Raw genomic sequence first — 16,288 nt, forward strand, 5'->3', positions numbered from 1 at the left:
AGGAAGAGAAGTATGATTTCCATGATCCAATCGCGGGACATCATCTTCATTAGGAGAGCTTGTTCCAAGGGATTTGGGAAGACCATAGTTTTCTGAACCAGACATCTACAATGGGAGAAAATTCAAGTTAGTTGATTTAAGTTATTAATAGAACACCCAATATGAAATATTAAGGCTAGGACCCAACACAATATTTTATAACTTGGAAGAGGGATGCCGTAATCCAAGCTACAAAATATTTGAAGGTAGGCGAATGACGATTCACCAATTTCCACCATGAAAAACGAAATAGGTATTAGGTTTTTATTGGATTGAAACTCCTAGATCTTTTGAGATTCATTGAACTTTTCAATGGCATGTTTAAATCTCGATTGTGCCCTCTCAAGTTTGTGACTGGGATGACGAGGATCACAAACAAGGTGTGAATAACCATGCAAATTAACTTGGTACCCTTAATTTTATCACCTAATCGATGTGCCGATTACCCACACGCGCTCCACCGATCTATGATAAACATTAAGTCACCCTTTTCCACTCTTACTAGTCCATGTTAGTGTGTCGGTTACCCACACACGCTCCACCAACGACTTTGTAAGGTACAAAGTGTAATTTTATGGGTTAGCACCAATTTCACATTTTCCTAAAGTAACTAAGATTGGGAATTTATAAAAGGTTTAGTTACTTTATATTTATCATTATACTTTTAATGAGGATTATAGTCCTTGTCCTACCCGTTCGGCTAACGACCCTCGACCAGTCAAGGAAGCGGTGGGTGAGAGTGGACACCCATTAAGCTGCCATTTTATAGGCAACAACCTTATACCCCCTTATAGACCGGCTTCGTGAATGAGGCCTACTGACGGTAAGATTGACTTTTACTCTTATATATATATATATATATATATATATATATATATATATATATATTAAACCTATAATATTATAATAGTATAAGGGTTGAACTTTAAACTATTTAAAATTCTAGGGTTTGGAACTAAAGTATTCAAAAGTGCAACTTTACAAATTCCAAAACTTGAGGGCAAGTTTTGAACAATTCAAGAAACTTTTTGAATCTATAACATATGAGTTTAATATGGCTTTTAATGGCAAGACTCTTGAAAATCCATAACTTGAGGACAAGTTATAGATGTCATAAAACAATTTATGGAAAAAGACTCTTCAAGTTTCTATAACCTATGGCTTTAAAAACTCTTTTAAACAAAAACTTTTGGTTTTCCATAACTTGAGGACAAGCTATGGAATCCATTAAAGGGCATTTAGATCATCTAATAAACAAATAAACATGTCAAGAAAAAACTATGATCTAGATTAAACTCATATGAACAAGACAATTCCAATCAAACAATTTTCATGTAATTAGCCTAACCATTAAACTAATACAAAACATGAATCTATTGACAATTATCTTTTGAATTGGATTAGAATGATCATTACCACATCAAAAACAGGTTTATAAGATCAAAAAAAGCTTAGGGTAATGATTCTAGTCCAATTCCAGCCTTAAAAGTCGAAAATCTACACTCAGGACCTCCTACTCGTTGAGTGTATGAACCTACTCGACGAGTAGGATGAATTTCCTCTTGGACTCGGCGAGTCCCCCAGTGGACTCGGCGAGTCCACTGTCCAGAAAGCCAGATTTTCGATTTTTTCAGCAATTGCATCAAGTATAACTGAAAACCAAGCCTAGGCTCTGATACCACTGATGGGTTTTGAGCATTCTAATACTCCTATGGTGTGCATGCAACCCTATGTGCCTTGGATCTATGTTTTCACTATTATACATGCAAATATACAAAATTCCAAAGCATCATCCTAACTAGCATATTGTGGAGCAACTATACTACAAGATTCTAGTTAGATGACATACCTTTTGATGGAGCTTGAAGTCTTGAACCTTTAAGAGCTTAGCCCTAATAGTGTGGAAGCCTCAAATGGAATCACAAATCACCAAATCAACTTGTAAGGCTTAAGAGAATAGTATACACTTGTTCAAAATCGGCTATGCCCTCTTTCTTCACACTCTAGTGCCAATTTCAAGTGCCAAGGACCTCTTTATCTAGTATGGTGGATTAGGGTTACATCCATGTAAACCCTAATACCCATGACCTTTCATTTCCATAGGATCCATGGGTTAAAAACTCCATGGACTATCCATGCAAGCTTAGCCCATCCTAAATGAACATTTGTCCATTCTTTATATATAAGAGTCCATATTTAATTAGTCTCTTTTGATCACCAAATTAATTCTTGATCAATACTAATTAAATAATATGATTTCATGTTAATATATTATAACTTATAATATATTAATAAATCATAAATATACTATTCTCAAAAGATTATCCATACAAATTGTTTCGGTGAAGTGCAACCCAAATGGACCATGCTACTCTTGGGTCGAGTACATACCAATAATAGTTATGGGCTTAGACATCTAATCCAACAATTAGATCATCTAAGTTGGCTCTCGTCTATGATCTTTCTACTTTTGGTTCTTCCTGTTTCGTACTAAGAGTCAAGACAAACAAACCCCACCTCATTCTGAAATCTAAACAAAATGACGGCGCTTGGAAGGAAAAATACTTCTTTGTGAGACGTGACTCGATTCCTAAACGGAATTCCCTGCCAAAAACATGGATTAAAAAGGGTAGGATTTAATTTAGACTTTTAAAGATCTTGAAATTTACTTCCCTTATTTTGTTTGTTTTGACGCAGCGTTCAAATTTGAGGAGCTCGCTCCTGCTACTGACGATTCTGAGGACAAGATTTCCAAGTTTCTTGCGCTTCCTGCACTCGAGAGGTCGTTCAAGCTCGAACATTCCAGTCTCTAAGAGGGTTCCTCCAATACTGCCTCTATGGCTACTGGTAACATTATTTTTCTCGGATGTATCTTTTAGAGGATCCTGATTTGATATGGGTCTCTAGCAAGTTCTAAGACTACCCGGTCCAAGGCTCGTTTTGGTTTGACGGATCTTGAAGATGATATGACCAGCGGTTCGATCAAGGTCAAGCAGGAAAAAGGTGTCATTCTTCCTCTTCCCAAGAGATCTCATATAGACCTTACGGTTAAGGCTTCAGGATCCCGAAAACAAAAGACATCTGAGGCTGTAGACTTCATCCTAGAGAACCTTAGCATCGAGGATGCTCTTGGGAAGTTATCCTCGTTTTCCCAAGTTGTAAGTATTCTGCGCATAGGCATTATTTATATTAATCTATCATACTTGTTCCTTCTCATGTTGATGTTTATGTTTCTTCCAGGTCTCCACTCATGTTTCCCATGTTACCAACGATCTCAGGGTCCGTGTCGATAAAGTCGAGTTTGTTCTAAAAGAGCAGGTGAAGACATAGAAGGCCACTAATGAGGATCCTCTCCAGAGGGTGGAGTTGTTGAGTAAACAGAAAGTCGAAAAGGAGGAAGAGCATCTCGCCGATCTCGAGGAGGTGAAATCTGAAGCAAAGACAAGCGCTGCGATAGCTATTCTGCAGGCTAAGATTAAGTTGGCGGAGGATTTGGAAAACACATGTTCCTGGGACGTGGACGGATGGTGCGAGGCGTTGGCCAAACTGATCGATAAGCCTACTATCGCCAATCAGGATCCTGTGTTGTTGCTAAACGGAGGAGGGGAGAAGAAGGACGCGGCCAATAATGATCAGGCTAAGGTCTAGGCCTCCAAAAAATTAGTTTAAGTAGTTTTTGTTTTTGTCAGTGATGTAAGACAATTAAAAGAGAATGACACAATGGTTTACAAGGAAAGCCCTTGATCCTTGCTAGGATCTCCGGTACAAAACCTTGGGAGGTGACAATGATCACCTGCCTTGATGATTTTATTAATGTAAAATGACGATTACAGTGAATATTTTAGTAAGAACAAGTGAATGATTTCGTAGAGTAAACTTTGAGTAAAAAAACAGTGTGTTGTGTGTGAGATACAAGTGTCAATTTATAGTCTAAACTAGCCAACAAGATGTCCGATATTTTCGGGATCCTCTATGACCAGCTTCACGAACGTTATTTGACCAAGTATTCCGGGTCTTTAGCATAGTTGAGATGATTCTTCGTTGAGAATTGGTCTTCCTTTGACTATTTCTGCACATGTATTAGTTATGAACAAAATATAACCGTTATGAATTGTTAATAAAAATAATAACGGTGATAGTATGGATCCGGAGGTAGCTAAGGATCCTAGATATTTGACGATCCTGAATAGTTAAGAATCATGGCCCTAACAATATATATATATATATATATATATATATATATATATATATATATATATATATAAAAGCATCAAAAATTCATTTTTTTTTAAAGTTGGTTTTTAAATTTTAATTTCAAAATATAGACAAACATTTAGCTAAATAAAAAAAAATTAATTCAACGACAATTTTATATATATTTTGAAATTAATATTAAATTTTTTTATGCATATTCATAATTTTTACGTAAATACACATTTAAAAAAATATACATATGCGCATGTAAAACAAAAAAAATCATATAGGGTTTAGGGTATTTGCATATGCACATGCACATGTAAAACAAAAACAATATATAATTTTTTTTGTATGCCTATGTGTATGTGGATATGCATATGAAGAAAAAAAAATTATTTTTCATATGAATATAATGTATATGAATATAGACAAGGTCAGGGACGGACCCAGGATTCTGTAGTAGGTGTTGCTGGTCCGTAATAGGTGTTGTCGATCCATAGTAGGTGTTGCCGGTGGCACATTTTATAGTAGAAAAAAAAATCGAAAATTTTGCACTACGTCGGGAAAAACTAGGTGTTGCCGGTGCCACCATTGGCACCATACTAGATCCGTCCCTGGACAAGGTTATATGCATATGCATATGAAAAAAGTTGTTTTTTTCATATATATATATATATATATATATATATATATATATATATATATATAATTTATTTGCACATGCACATATGTTATATGCATATGCATGTAAAAAAAATAAAATTCATATGCATATAGAGTATTTGCATATACACATATGCTATATCTATATACATTTTAAAAAGTGATTTTTTTTTCATTTGCATATGTAAAAAAAGTGTTTTTTTCATATGCCTATAATTTATAATTTATGTATGTAGGGATATATGATGCATATAAAAAAAACATCTATATGCATATAGCGTATATGTATATGCATATATGCATTTGTATATGAATAAATTTTTATTTAAATGCAATTTTTTCACCAAATTATATATATATATATATATATATATATATATATATATATATATATATATATATATATATATATATATATATATATATATACTGAGTATGACACTTTTAAGAGAATCGCAAAAAAAAATTAAATTTTTTTTCTGCATTTGTAAATGCAAACTTTTTAATACATATGCATGTCCACAAAAAAAATATGAATATATATGAAAAATATATTGTTTTGAAAAAATATTTTTTAAATATTAATTTCGAAATATATACAAAATTTTTGTAAATTAAAAAAAAGGTAGTTTTTATTTTAAAAAAATAATTTTTTTAGTTCAACGAAAATATTGTATATATTTCGAAATTATTAATTAAAAGATAACTTTTCAAAAAAAAATACTTTTGATGCATTTTCATTTTCTTTTTTATGCATATATACGTTTTTCAAAAAAAATATGCATACGTACATGAAAATATAATTTTTTTTCTGTTTTTCTTTTGAAATTTCTTAAATTTAACAAATGATTATTTTTGGTATGTTGTTCTAAATATTATATATAAAAAAAAGTTTTCAAATTTCTAGTGTTTTGTCATTGTCACTATAACAAAACTCTCTCTCTCTCTCTCATATATATATATATATATATATATATATATATATATATATATATATATATATATATATATATATATATATATAAAGAAATGGACAATAATTATTAAGAAAAGATTTTCCAAAAAAAGGAGGGGATCTGGTACAATTGACTAATGATGCCCCCACCATATAGGATCAAAATGGGGCCATTTATGCTACCAGCATTTGGATTTTGCAAATCCAACCCTCTGACCCTTTTGTCCCTTTTTAATTATTTCTAAGAGTTTTTTCTTAACAAAACCCTAATGTAATTTCATGTTTTTTTATCTTTGAATATTTCTGACTATATATATATATATATATATATATATATATATATATATATATATATATATATATATATATATATATATATTCAAATTTTATAAATTTTATAAGTTTATAAATTTTCAAATTTTGTTTAGAAAAATGATGCGTACTTTTTCACACAAGTAATTAGACACTCTTTTTATATATATTCATTTTTACAAAATGATTACTTATATATGTGATAAATTAAGTCAATATGTTGATAATTGATCACAATAGGTTCTATCAGAACATGTTAGATTGTGTTGGTCTAAAATATTTTTGTTCGATTTATATTATTTTTTTCATAAAAATTAAGTCATTTTTTATAGCGACAAATTACACAGATGACATATATTCTTGATATATTATTTATGTTTGCATTTTGATCAAACACAGCCTTTAAACCGAATTTGCCTCGAAATTTCATTAAATGACTGATAATCCGAATTTTCATCAATCTTTTATAAGAAAATTGTACAACTAAAAGAGTGTCATGCTTTTGTATTTAAATCTGTAGGAAGAAAAAAAAAAGGAAGTGTTTAACAGGTAAAACCTGCTATAGAGTATGTTATTACATTGGCCGATTCTTGATAATAAACATAATTAGTTGGTTACTTTTGATGTAATACAATGTATTATTTTAAAATATCAAGAAGGTGTGTTTTTTTAATTAATGTTGTTTTACACCTTTGCGTTTCTGTTAAAGTTTATATTGAAGTACAATTCAAGATATCTGAATTTTGTAAGAACACAATTACAGCAACAATTTGGACCACATATTTTCCATCTTTACCGTTTTCTTATAAAGATGGACATTCTTCTTTTTTGTATTTACCGTTGAAAATTAATGACAGTGATAACTATTAGAGCGATCGTCTTTCTTGTAGATATTTTCACATGATGATAATTATTATTTTATTTTATTTAAAGAAAAGCGTTAAATAGCTTTTTTATGTACTATTTTTTTTTCAATTTGTTACAAAAGTTATACTACTTTATTAATGTACTAGGTGTAAGACCCATGTATTACATGAGTTCATTTAAAAAAATTATATATAAAATTATAAACATTTGAGAAGTTGAATTTATAAGAAAAAAAGAAAAATATTGAATTATTAAAATTAAATTATTTGTTCTCTTTTAAATTTAAACAAATAAATTATATAAATAAACAAAAAAACTAATGAGCTTTAATTTAGAAATTTTGAAATTAGAAGGAAAATCAATTAATGAAATTGAAATGTCTTTATTATTATATTTATTGCAATTAATACATTTAATAAAAATGAAACAACCAAAAAATATGACGTGGAAAAAATTTAATTGAAAATAAGTACAAAATGACATGTGGCCAATGAATATGACAAATGGCAAAAAGTTCTTTATTTATTAGGGAAGAAGGATATATAAATGATGAACCTTTTAAAATATCAAGAAGGATTTAGTTTCTGAAGGCGATTTTATTTTGAATATCTTCATTTAGGGTTTAGACAAATTTGTATGCAAGACCAAGAGAGATTACAATGTTGGGCTAGTAAGATACCCAACAGAAACAGACAGTGGACTTGGATTACTTGGACAAGATCTCATAAAGTTTTCTTGTTGGTGTGAAAAGTCAAGATTTTGCTACTGTAATTATTTCTAAATCTACATTTTACTAGATCTATAAATAACTTTTAAGATCTTGGTTTTTTTTATTAAAGCATACAATGGTAGTTTGGTAGTTATTTTCTTTTCAAGTTTTTAAATTTGAAAAAGCTTTTGAAAAAATTAATTTACCATTGAAGATAAGAGTTTTTTTTTAAGCACTCCAACCACATATGAAACTCCAACCTTATAATCCTTTTATTGGTTTTGTCCATTTTAACCCTTATATTTAATAACAATTCAATTACACCATATTTATATTTATATATTAAATATTTACTATTTTGTAATTAGTTAATCTATTAAATTGAATATACAAAATTAAACGAATATATTATTAAAATATATCATTAAAACTATATGTTTTAAACTTTCAATATTTTCAATATGGCACAAATATCAAAGATTAGAAAAATATCTTCATATAATAGTTTATGGTTTTATTTATTTATTTAAATAAGATGTATGCTTAAAAAAACGACATGTTGTACGAGGTAATTTTTTATTCAAATCTTGTTATTGATGGGTATGCTGTAATTCTTTCATTTAGAATCCAAATGTTAATCAATCATGTTATTATTATTTTTTTTTTTACTTTAATTATATGATTAAACAATTGAAAAAGGAATTTGGTTCTTTCTCGAGTCTCGTCGGTTGGATGAACCTTCAAATTTACTAATTAATCAATGTTATATATACTTTTTTAAGTATCTTAAAAATCCCCAAAGTTAAGAGTATGTTTGGAAAAATAATTGGTAGTTAGAAGCTGTAAATTATAGGTTTAATTTGTACATGATTGTTTTGTTCGACAAAAGTAGTCAAAAACTTTTGAAATATATAAAATTACATAAAAGAAACAAAGACTAAGATTAAAAACATAATAATGAAATTTTCATTTTCTTAACAATGTTTCCAAAATTCTCACTGTTTATTTGGTATTTAAAAAAATAAAAAATAAAAAAAATAAAGCAACAAACTTGCAAAGACTTGATTTCATTATTTATTTATTTTGTTTATGTTGGGTAGTTGTACCCGAATTTTGATAGTTCATCATTTTAATGTTTTTTCACTATATTATTATGTAAAAATTCCAATCAACATATATTTTATTTAGATGTATCTAACCAAAAATTTTATGTGATGTTACTAACTATGAAGCCTGGTCTTACTGTACATACATATTGGTATTAATATAATACAGCTTATATTAATATTGAGTTTTACATAAAGATTGGGAGAAGAAACAATATGTTGTTTGGATGATTTTTGCTAATAGTAAGTAATTTAGTAAACTGGTAGTTGAAATAACTTTTGAATTTAACATATTTGATTAATAAAAGCTAAAGATAGTATCCTGAAACAAAGTTTTTTCTTTAATTTGAATTTTTGTTAAAAGTTATAAAAACTAATGTAATATTTGAATACCACAAAGCCCACGCATAGTGGACTGATGCTCTGAAAATCTTTAGTAGTAGGGTAGATGCAAAGTTGTTGGTAACGTGGCTGATTTTGAGAACACATATGATTAAAAAGTCATGAGAAAGGTGAAAATTTCAAAAAAGAGAGGAGGAAAAGGACAATAAAGGCAGGGAAATTGGAAATGGGAAAAGATGAGATCGCAAAAACATAAGTTGGAAGATATCATCATCTGATCTTGAAACCAAGTTGAATTCCAAATTGAATCCAATTGCAGTGCATGAGAGGCATTATACAGAAAGAATCACTTTAGCCCCTACCCCTACCCCTACCCATCTGCCTTTAGTCACTCAATCACTGACAGACACACAGAGAGACAAAAATTATTGCGAGAAAAATGAAATCAATTTGGATTTTGGGTCAACAGCCAGTCCACAATAATATCAACCAATCACCATTACCTCCCCACTTCCACCCCTATTGCTCCTGCTCCTGCTATTCTCTTATCATTTCAGGATCAAAAGCACCTGAAAATCAGGATCGCCAAAATCTTCACTTTCGCCCTTTCTCTTGTCCAATTGCCAATTTGCTGCTTGCAACAAAACAAACTTACTCTCATCTCATAAATTAAATCCCCCCTACGTGTCATCTTCACTGTCGCCAAACCCAAACAAACGCCTACATTTTACTTCTCTACTCATGTTTTTTTTAGAGGAAGTATATGATTTATGAATCAACAAATGATAAATTAAAAAAAAAAAAAACATATACTTGAGATGGAAATTTCAAACTTTTTTCTATTTTTAAAATAGGTCGGGTAAAGATATGTAGCAACCTTTGTGCTTATTTTTAAAACATCGGTATGTTTTTAACCTAACTGCCGGAATGAGTCTTCCTCGAAGCATACGCCCGGTATGCTGCCAATGCAATTACAGCCGCAGCAGCTCCGACTGCAAAAATATATCAATAAACAATCAGACCCATGTTGTACTACTGTGTTTGTCATGCATTAGACTGTGACTGAGACTTTATGCCAGTATGACAAAATACAGTACAATTTTTGGTCCCACCCAAGGACAAAAGACCCTAATAATTGAAAATAACCATAGAAAGCTTGTCCAGTAGAATGAAGGATTTTACCAGAAGCAAACATGAGAGAGCGATTAACGAGGCGGCGGTACTGCTTCTTGTTTCTTCCGTATTCGGTTTCGGGGACGCTTAAGTAACAGCGTTCGGCTGCGTTTACAATTCTCCAAAAAATGTTGTTCATGTCTCTTTCTTTTACGCTGATATGAATCGGTGGATCTATTTTCAATTCCTGACAGATCTACAGAAAAAATGAAAAAATTATATTATAAAATGAAAATGAAAGAAATATAAATGAATCAAATTTAAGAAAAGTGAATTACCGCTTCGGAATCTCTGATTGCCATGGGGTAAGAATCCAAGTCATCTTTGCCCGCAACAAAGAAACAAGGCACGCCGTAACCAGTATCTTCACCTCGCCTCGCCACATCCATAAGCAGTTCTGATGCTCTTTTTAACGAATATTCATCCGAACTGTTGCAACACCCAAACCATTCACTATTACACTTTTTTTCAAAAAATAATAATAATAAACCTACTTTCACCATTTTATTGATTTAGCAACAACAAAAATAATCAAACCTCACAACAAATGGGGTAACCTACCCTCAACTAAGACCCATGCTATGCCACTTCCCTAATTTTAAGCCTCCACTCCACTCCCTCCTATCTAAAGTTATGTCCTCGAAAAGATTCAAACTATCTTCCCACTTCGTTATCGGTCAGCATGTTAAGAGGAGCCTCCTAAATTCTTGTGGATCATAAGCCCAAGTCTCTTTTGGGTGTAGTACTTGTACTTGCTCCCCAATGCAGAGACTTCTACTCTCTCATCATTGTATTTGTGCTACCCTTAAAATCGCACCAAAGATATTCCGTCTTATGTGTATTAAAATAGTAATCTTTCTTCTTTCAACCTCGTTCATGTTTATGATTATTATAATAATAGTTCCATGGCTAAATCAATAAATTTGTACTTCAGTGGCGAAATCGATAAAACAGTCAAAGTATGTTGTATTTCTTTTAATTCTATTCTAATAAATGGTCAAAAAACAGAAAACATTTCTTCCAAATGGTCAAAAAACATATAATTGTTTAATCACTACAGGAAGTAATTAAGTGGCTAAACCGATAATATGGCGAAAGTACAAGTATTTTTTTGTGAGTGTGTGTGTGTGTGTGTTTTGCCCTAATAAATTCAAGATAGTCATAAATTGAAATTAATAAACATGTTTTCTTTTTTATTTTGTTTACTATCCTAACAATTGTATGAACACTAACAGAACAAACACCAAGTGTTGTTAACATGTAGCATGGAGCTCACCCGTCATAAATAAAAACTGCTATATCACAAGCAGCCAAGGACTCCTTGCTAGATAGAAACTCTTTGACATCATCTTCTTGAATTTCACGCAATATAAGAGTCTTCTTAGTTCCCTGCAAAATCAGTGTAAATTGAAAACAATATCAATACGCTATTGTAAAGTATGTCTCCAATATCATAATGTTTTAGAGTAAACATTCACCCGAAGCTGGTCAACAGCATTGACCGTATAACAATTATTGTTATCTAAAGCATATGAGTTTTGGAAAGGCCTGCAAGTAAATCGAGACCATATTTTATCAACAAGTTTGTAGAAATAACAAAACTTAAATGCAAAAAAAAAAAAAAAAAAAAAAAAAGTCTAACAAAAAATTTACCTTCCGATAAATGAACTTAACAATGCAGACTTTCCAGCATTTTTGGGTCCAAATACATAGCACTGGAAAACATGTCTATCGGATTGTTGTTTTTTAACATCTAATGTTCTTTTTCTAGTGACACGGAGTGCTGTTGCAGGGTCATTAGTGTAACCTAGATATATCAGATAGGCTAAACTTTTAGCTGGATCGAGGTTTGTCATTAGGGCCCACTGCAACCGTGTAATAAATGTTAGTAAAACCGAGCATACAGTTTAGGAAAATATATAAATTTTATATTAATAAAAAAACACACGCACACCTGAGAGAGAAACCCTGAAAGCCGTATGTCCCCTAATTCGGTTCTCTCTAAACTATACTTGTAAGGAGCTTCATCCCAAGGGCTGAAAGGAGAATACAGATTATACAAGCATTAGAAATTACTACTACAAAAGAACCAACAAGAAAGCACACAGCATATATAGATGACAAAACTCACACCTTCTATAACTTAACTAAAAGAATAGAAAATATACCATTAAATCAATACAAATGTAAAGTTTAAAAACCAACTCACCTTTCTGGTGCAGTTGAAAACAGCTCATCAACCTCAGATTCTTGTAGAGCTCCATCCTAGAAGGTATAAATTTGATAATTAACAAAAGTAGTTATGAAGAAAAGATCCACAATGTAAAGGGCCAGTGTATAAGAATTTGAATTAGAATAAAACGTGAGAGAAATACTTACATTGTTGGAATCAAACAAACTGAAAATCCCCATCAGGAAGTCCACAGCTTCACTAGTCAACTCAATACTCTATATTAACACAACCAATAAGAGATTATTCCCAGTACTGGATATTATTTACTAAATGTAATATCCAAACAAAAAAAGACTAAAAAAATATATAAATGGAAATTTATTTGAAGTTAATAGGAGCATAACCTGGTCGGGAGCTTTTCTAGAGGGAACAGGAAGATTCTCCTTCCGAAGTTCAATGTCATCATTGTAACCAAATTTACGCAAAACAGTCCATGTAGTCTCAAGGCGACCTTTTTCAATAAATAGAGCATGAAGAAAAAGAAAGCCTGTTAGTGTAAGCCCATAGTCATTGACTCCTTCAGGTACCTTCTCCTGCACAACTCTTTTAACACCTACTATTTCAGCAGGTTGTAGAGGAGCATTGAAACACTTCACCTGTTATGAGAAACAGAAAAGTAGCTCTTTATGTCTACAAAGAAACACCATTGCTTTTGATTGCAAGATTCCATTAAAAAAAAAAAAAAAAAAAAAAAAAAAAAAAAAAACTTTCTTTTTATGAAATATAGCAGAGGAGAAATTACTTGAAATTCATTCAACTCGTTATCATTTAGGGCACTGTCCATATCGTGATCACAAAGAATAAATATCCTTTTCAATGCTCGTATGCATCGGGGTTTTAGAGTTTGAGATTCTTGATCAAACAATGGGGCAGTTGGATGAAGCACTGCTTTTTGAGCATAGTAAAACACCTCAGGTACCTATAAAACAAATAAAATGAGCTTTTGTATCTAATCATGTTACAGATTAAGACTAAGATGGTAAGCCCAAGCATCATGAAGGAAACAAACTTCTACATATTTGGTGGAACTTTCTATTCATCTAAACAGTTTGACAATAGCTTCTGCTAAAAGGAACAGAAAAAACATGGGAGGCAAAACAAAGGGGTATTGACATGTTGTATGTTAATTAGATGTAACTATAGGGTTATTGCATAAACTATATAACATCAATAATACACATTTCCCCAGTATTGTAATCGTAACATGAACAATATATGCTTTTACTTGGAAGATTTTCAGAAGAAGCATTGGATAATTTGGATTATAGCTTCAATTTTCATGAAAAGGTAAGTTCATAATACCACAATGAGTAGTACATTTCACATTGTAAACTACGGGTTTGAGTAAAAGGTGATCATAAGTCCAGGACACTAGAAGCATGGCTCTGACTAATCTAATAATCTCTTTATAGTAAGGACTGCAGCTGAACTTGAAGGCTTGTTGTACTCTATTATTGATATTGAGGTTAAACGAAATAACATACCTGGACAAGGTTGGCTGCAGAACACTCTATACAAGTTTCAATCTCCCTAAATTGCTGCATTATTGGAGCCATCACCTGCTCTAGACTCATGGGGTAGTGTTCATCTCGCAAGTCTAGCTTGCAACCAACCACAATCACCGGTACCTTCACCTGTAGATATATATACAAAAAACATTAAACCTGGCAGTTTCCTTTTCAAACAATTACATTGTAACATATTAATGGGTTGAAAACCTTCAGGCGACGAACTTCAGGAATCCAAAAATTCTGAAGGCGATTGAGTGTTTCAGGTTTATCACAAGCATAGGTTAACACCACGGCATCAGCTCGCTTCAATTCTTCCTCTAGCTTCGCTTTCCCTTCCAAACTACATTAATAAGTCCGAATTAAAACATAAATATAAACGCATAATCTAATCAATCAAATAAGTTGATGATGGATAAAACTCAATCGAGACCTAGAGGCGGTGTCGATGATGATGACAGGAACGCCATCCGGATAGTAATCCGCAGGAAGACGAGTAGGAGGAAGAACAGGTGAAACGCTTTCAGGAAAATTCTCGGAGGCAGCTGCCGCGATTAAGCTTGATTTACCGGTACCACGATCACCGACAACCACAACGCGAACGGTACTCCGGCGACCGGGAATTGGTGCCCCTACTGCTGAGCCGCCTGACATTTAACAACTACAAAGGGAAAAATCACGTATAAGCAGAAGATTAACAATAGAAAGAAAATGAAAACTTGGGTAGATGCGATCTAAACAATCAACAGTCACCTGTTAGGCAAAAAAATAAAACGAAAAACACGAATCAATCGATGAATTTTATGAGACTAATTTTCTTCTTGACCGACGGCAGACATTCGCATGATAGCGTCGGATACTTTTATTATTTCTACAGCGGGAGTCGGGAGAAACCTGATGATGGAGACACTGAGGTCCGAGGGTGTAGCAAAAGCGTGACTGAGGGGAGTAATTTGTAAGAAAGCTCACTTTTTTGTTGGGAATTTGTAAAAAAGTATTCTTGAAGGATAACTTTATAAAACAAGTCTTTCTTGGGGATGAATTTTGCAGGGAGAATTACCAAAAAAAATCAATTTCTAATAATAATTTGTGCATATCAATATATCATCATCTGCTAAAAATAACGTTATCTGCCATTTTTTATTTTCATGTATTTTTTATCATTTTGATTGCGAAAATGAGAATTCATAGGGAAAACTCATACGTTTTAGAGGATGCTACAACTATGGGTAGGGACAATCCATACGTTTTGGTAAACAAAAGAAAGTTTACTAAAAAAAACTATCAAACATATTCTCTCATCTTTGGAATAAAAATGTAGTTGGTTTTTCTTTTATTTTCCCTATGAATTTTATCTACCTTATATTATTGCTCTTGTTGATATAACATGAGTTCAAACGATTCAGATTAGTATTTTATTGTTGGTTGCGTTGGCGGGTCATGATAGTTAGAAAATGAGGAATTGATATACGTTATACCATTTGTTAAAAAAATTGTGTTGAAATTCTCGTCGATATAAATTTCTCAGATTTATACAATTTGGTTAAAAAGAGAGTAGGTTTGGATGTCAGTGTGTCTTTCCAACACCATATGTTGAAATTGTAACATCCCGATATCAGGTACTTCTATTATTTCTTGTATTGTTATTAAAGTGGCTCATTTGGTCCCTTGGAGAAAAAGGCTTGCGATTTTGGTCGTACGCAGGGCGTGCGTAAGAGTACGCGCAGCGTACTCGTGCAATTTAGGAACGCGGATGATCAGCTAGTACGTTGGACGTATATGTGGTACGCCGGGCGTACTAGCCGAGTCTTCAAACCCTAATTTTAAGGGTTACTCCCTATTTAAAGAACATGATGTCCCTATTTGATCATCCTTACGAGCCACCAAACCCTCCCTAAAACCCTAATCCCGAGTTGAGTTGCTTATGTGAGTTTTTGCAAGTTTTAAAGTGTTCTTGGTGCTTGTAGCGGAAGGAGACTAGAGAATAATGAGTGGGTGCTACAAAGCTTGTAGATCCAGAAACCTTTCCTCTTTGTGTATCATTTCCAGGTATAAAGTATATACCTTGGCAAGCTTTTCATTAGATCTTTATGGTTGAAGTTTCATGAACTTTTGTCCCCAAGATTGGACCTTTATGGGTTTGGAGCACTCCAGGAAATTGTAGCTATCCTTTCATGCATTTTA

The 16,288-nt window shown here is 32.1% G+C and overlaps 1 protein-coding gene across 4 annotated transcripts; it reads right to left on the reverse strand.

Annotated features, from left to right (window-relative positions):
• Positions 1-9,432: 9,432 nt before the first annotated feature.
• Positions 9,433-15,067, reverse strand: LOC145114530 (mitochondrial Rho GTPase 1-like). Of its 4 annotated transcripts, none has more exons than XM_079050556.1 (16): positions 14,858-14,992; positions 14,538-14,765; positions 14,315-14,447; positions 14,081-14,230; positions 13,339-13,515; positions 12,941-13,192; positions 12,743-12,811; positions 12,573-12,628; positions 12,318-12,399; positions 12,017-12,228; positions 11,842-11,911; positions 11,640-11,752; positions 10,642-10,792; positions 10,373-10,559; positions 10,068-10,182; positions 9,433-9,821 (listed from the first exon to the last, which is right to left on the reverse strand). In XM_079050556.1, the coding sequence occupies exons 2-15, from the start codon at positions 14,756-14,758 to the stop codon at positions 10,106-10,108; spliced, it is 1,950 nt and encodes a 649-aa protein (XP_078906682.1). In that variant the 5' UTR covers positions 14,759-14,765; positions 14,858-14,992; the 3' UTR covers positions 9,433-9,821; positions 10,068-10,105. The 4 variants fall into 4 exon arrangements, with proteins under 4 accessions (XP_078906682.1, XP_078906681.1, XP_078906680.1 ...); XM_079050555.1 differs by having other exon boundaries at positions 9,433-9,925; XM_079050554.1 differs by lacking the exons at positions 9,433-9,821; positions 14,858-14,992 and adding an exon at positions 14,999-15,067 and having other exon boundaries at positions 10,004-10,182.
• Between the last annotated feature and the right edge of the window lie 1,221 nt (positions 15,068-16,288).

The sequence above is a fragment of the Lactuca virosa genome, chromosome 5 (genome assembly GCF_052849685.1).
Source record: "Lactuca virosa cultivar CGN04683 chromosome 5, Lactuca_virosa_CGN04683_v6, whole genome shotgun sequence".
NCBI lineage: Eukaryota > Viridiplantae > Streptophyta > Magnoliopsida > Asterales > Asteraceae > Lactuca > Lactuca virosa.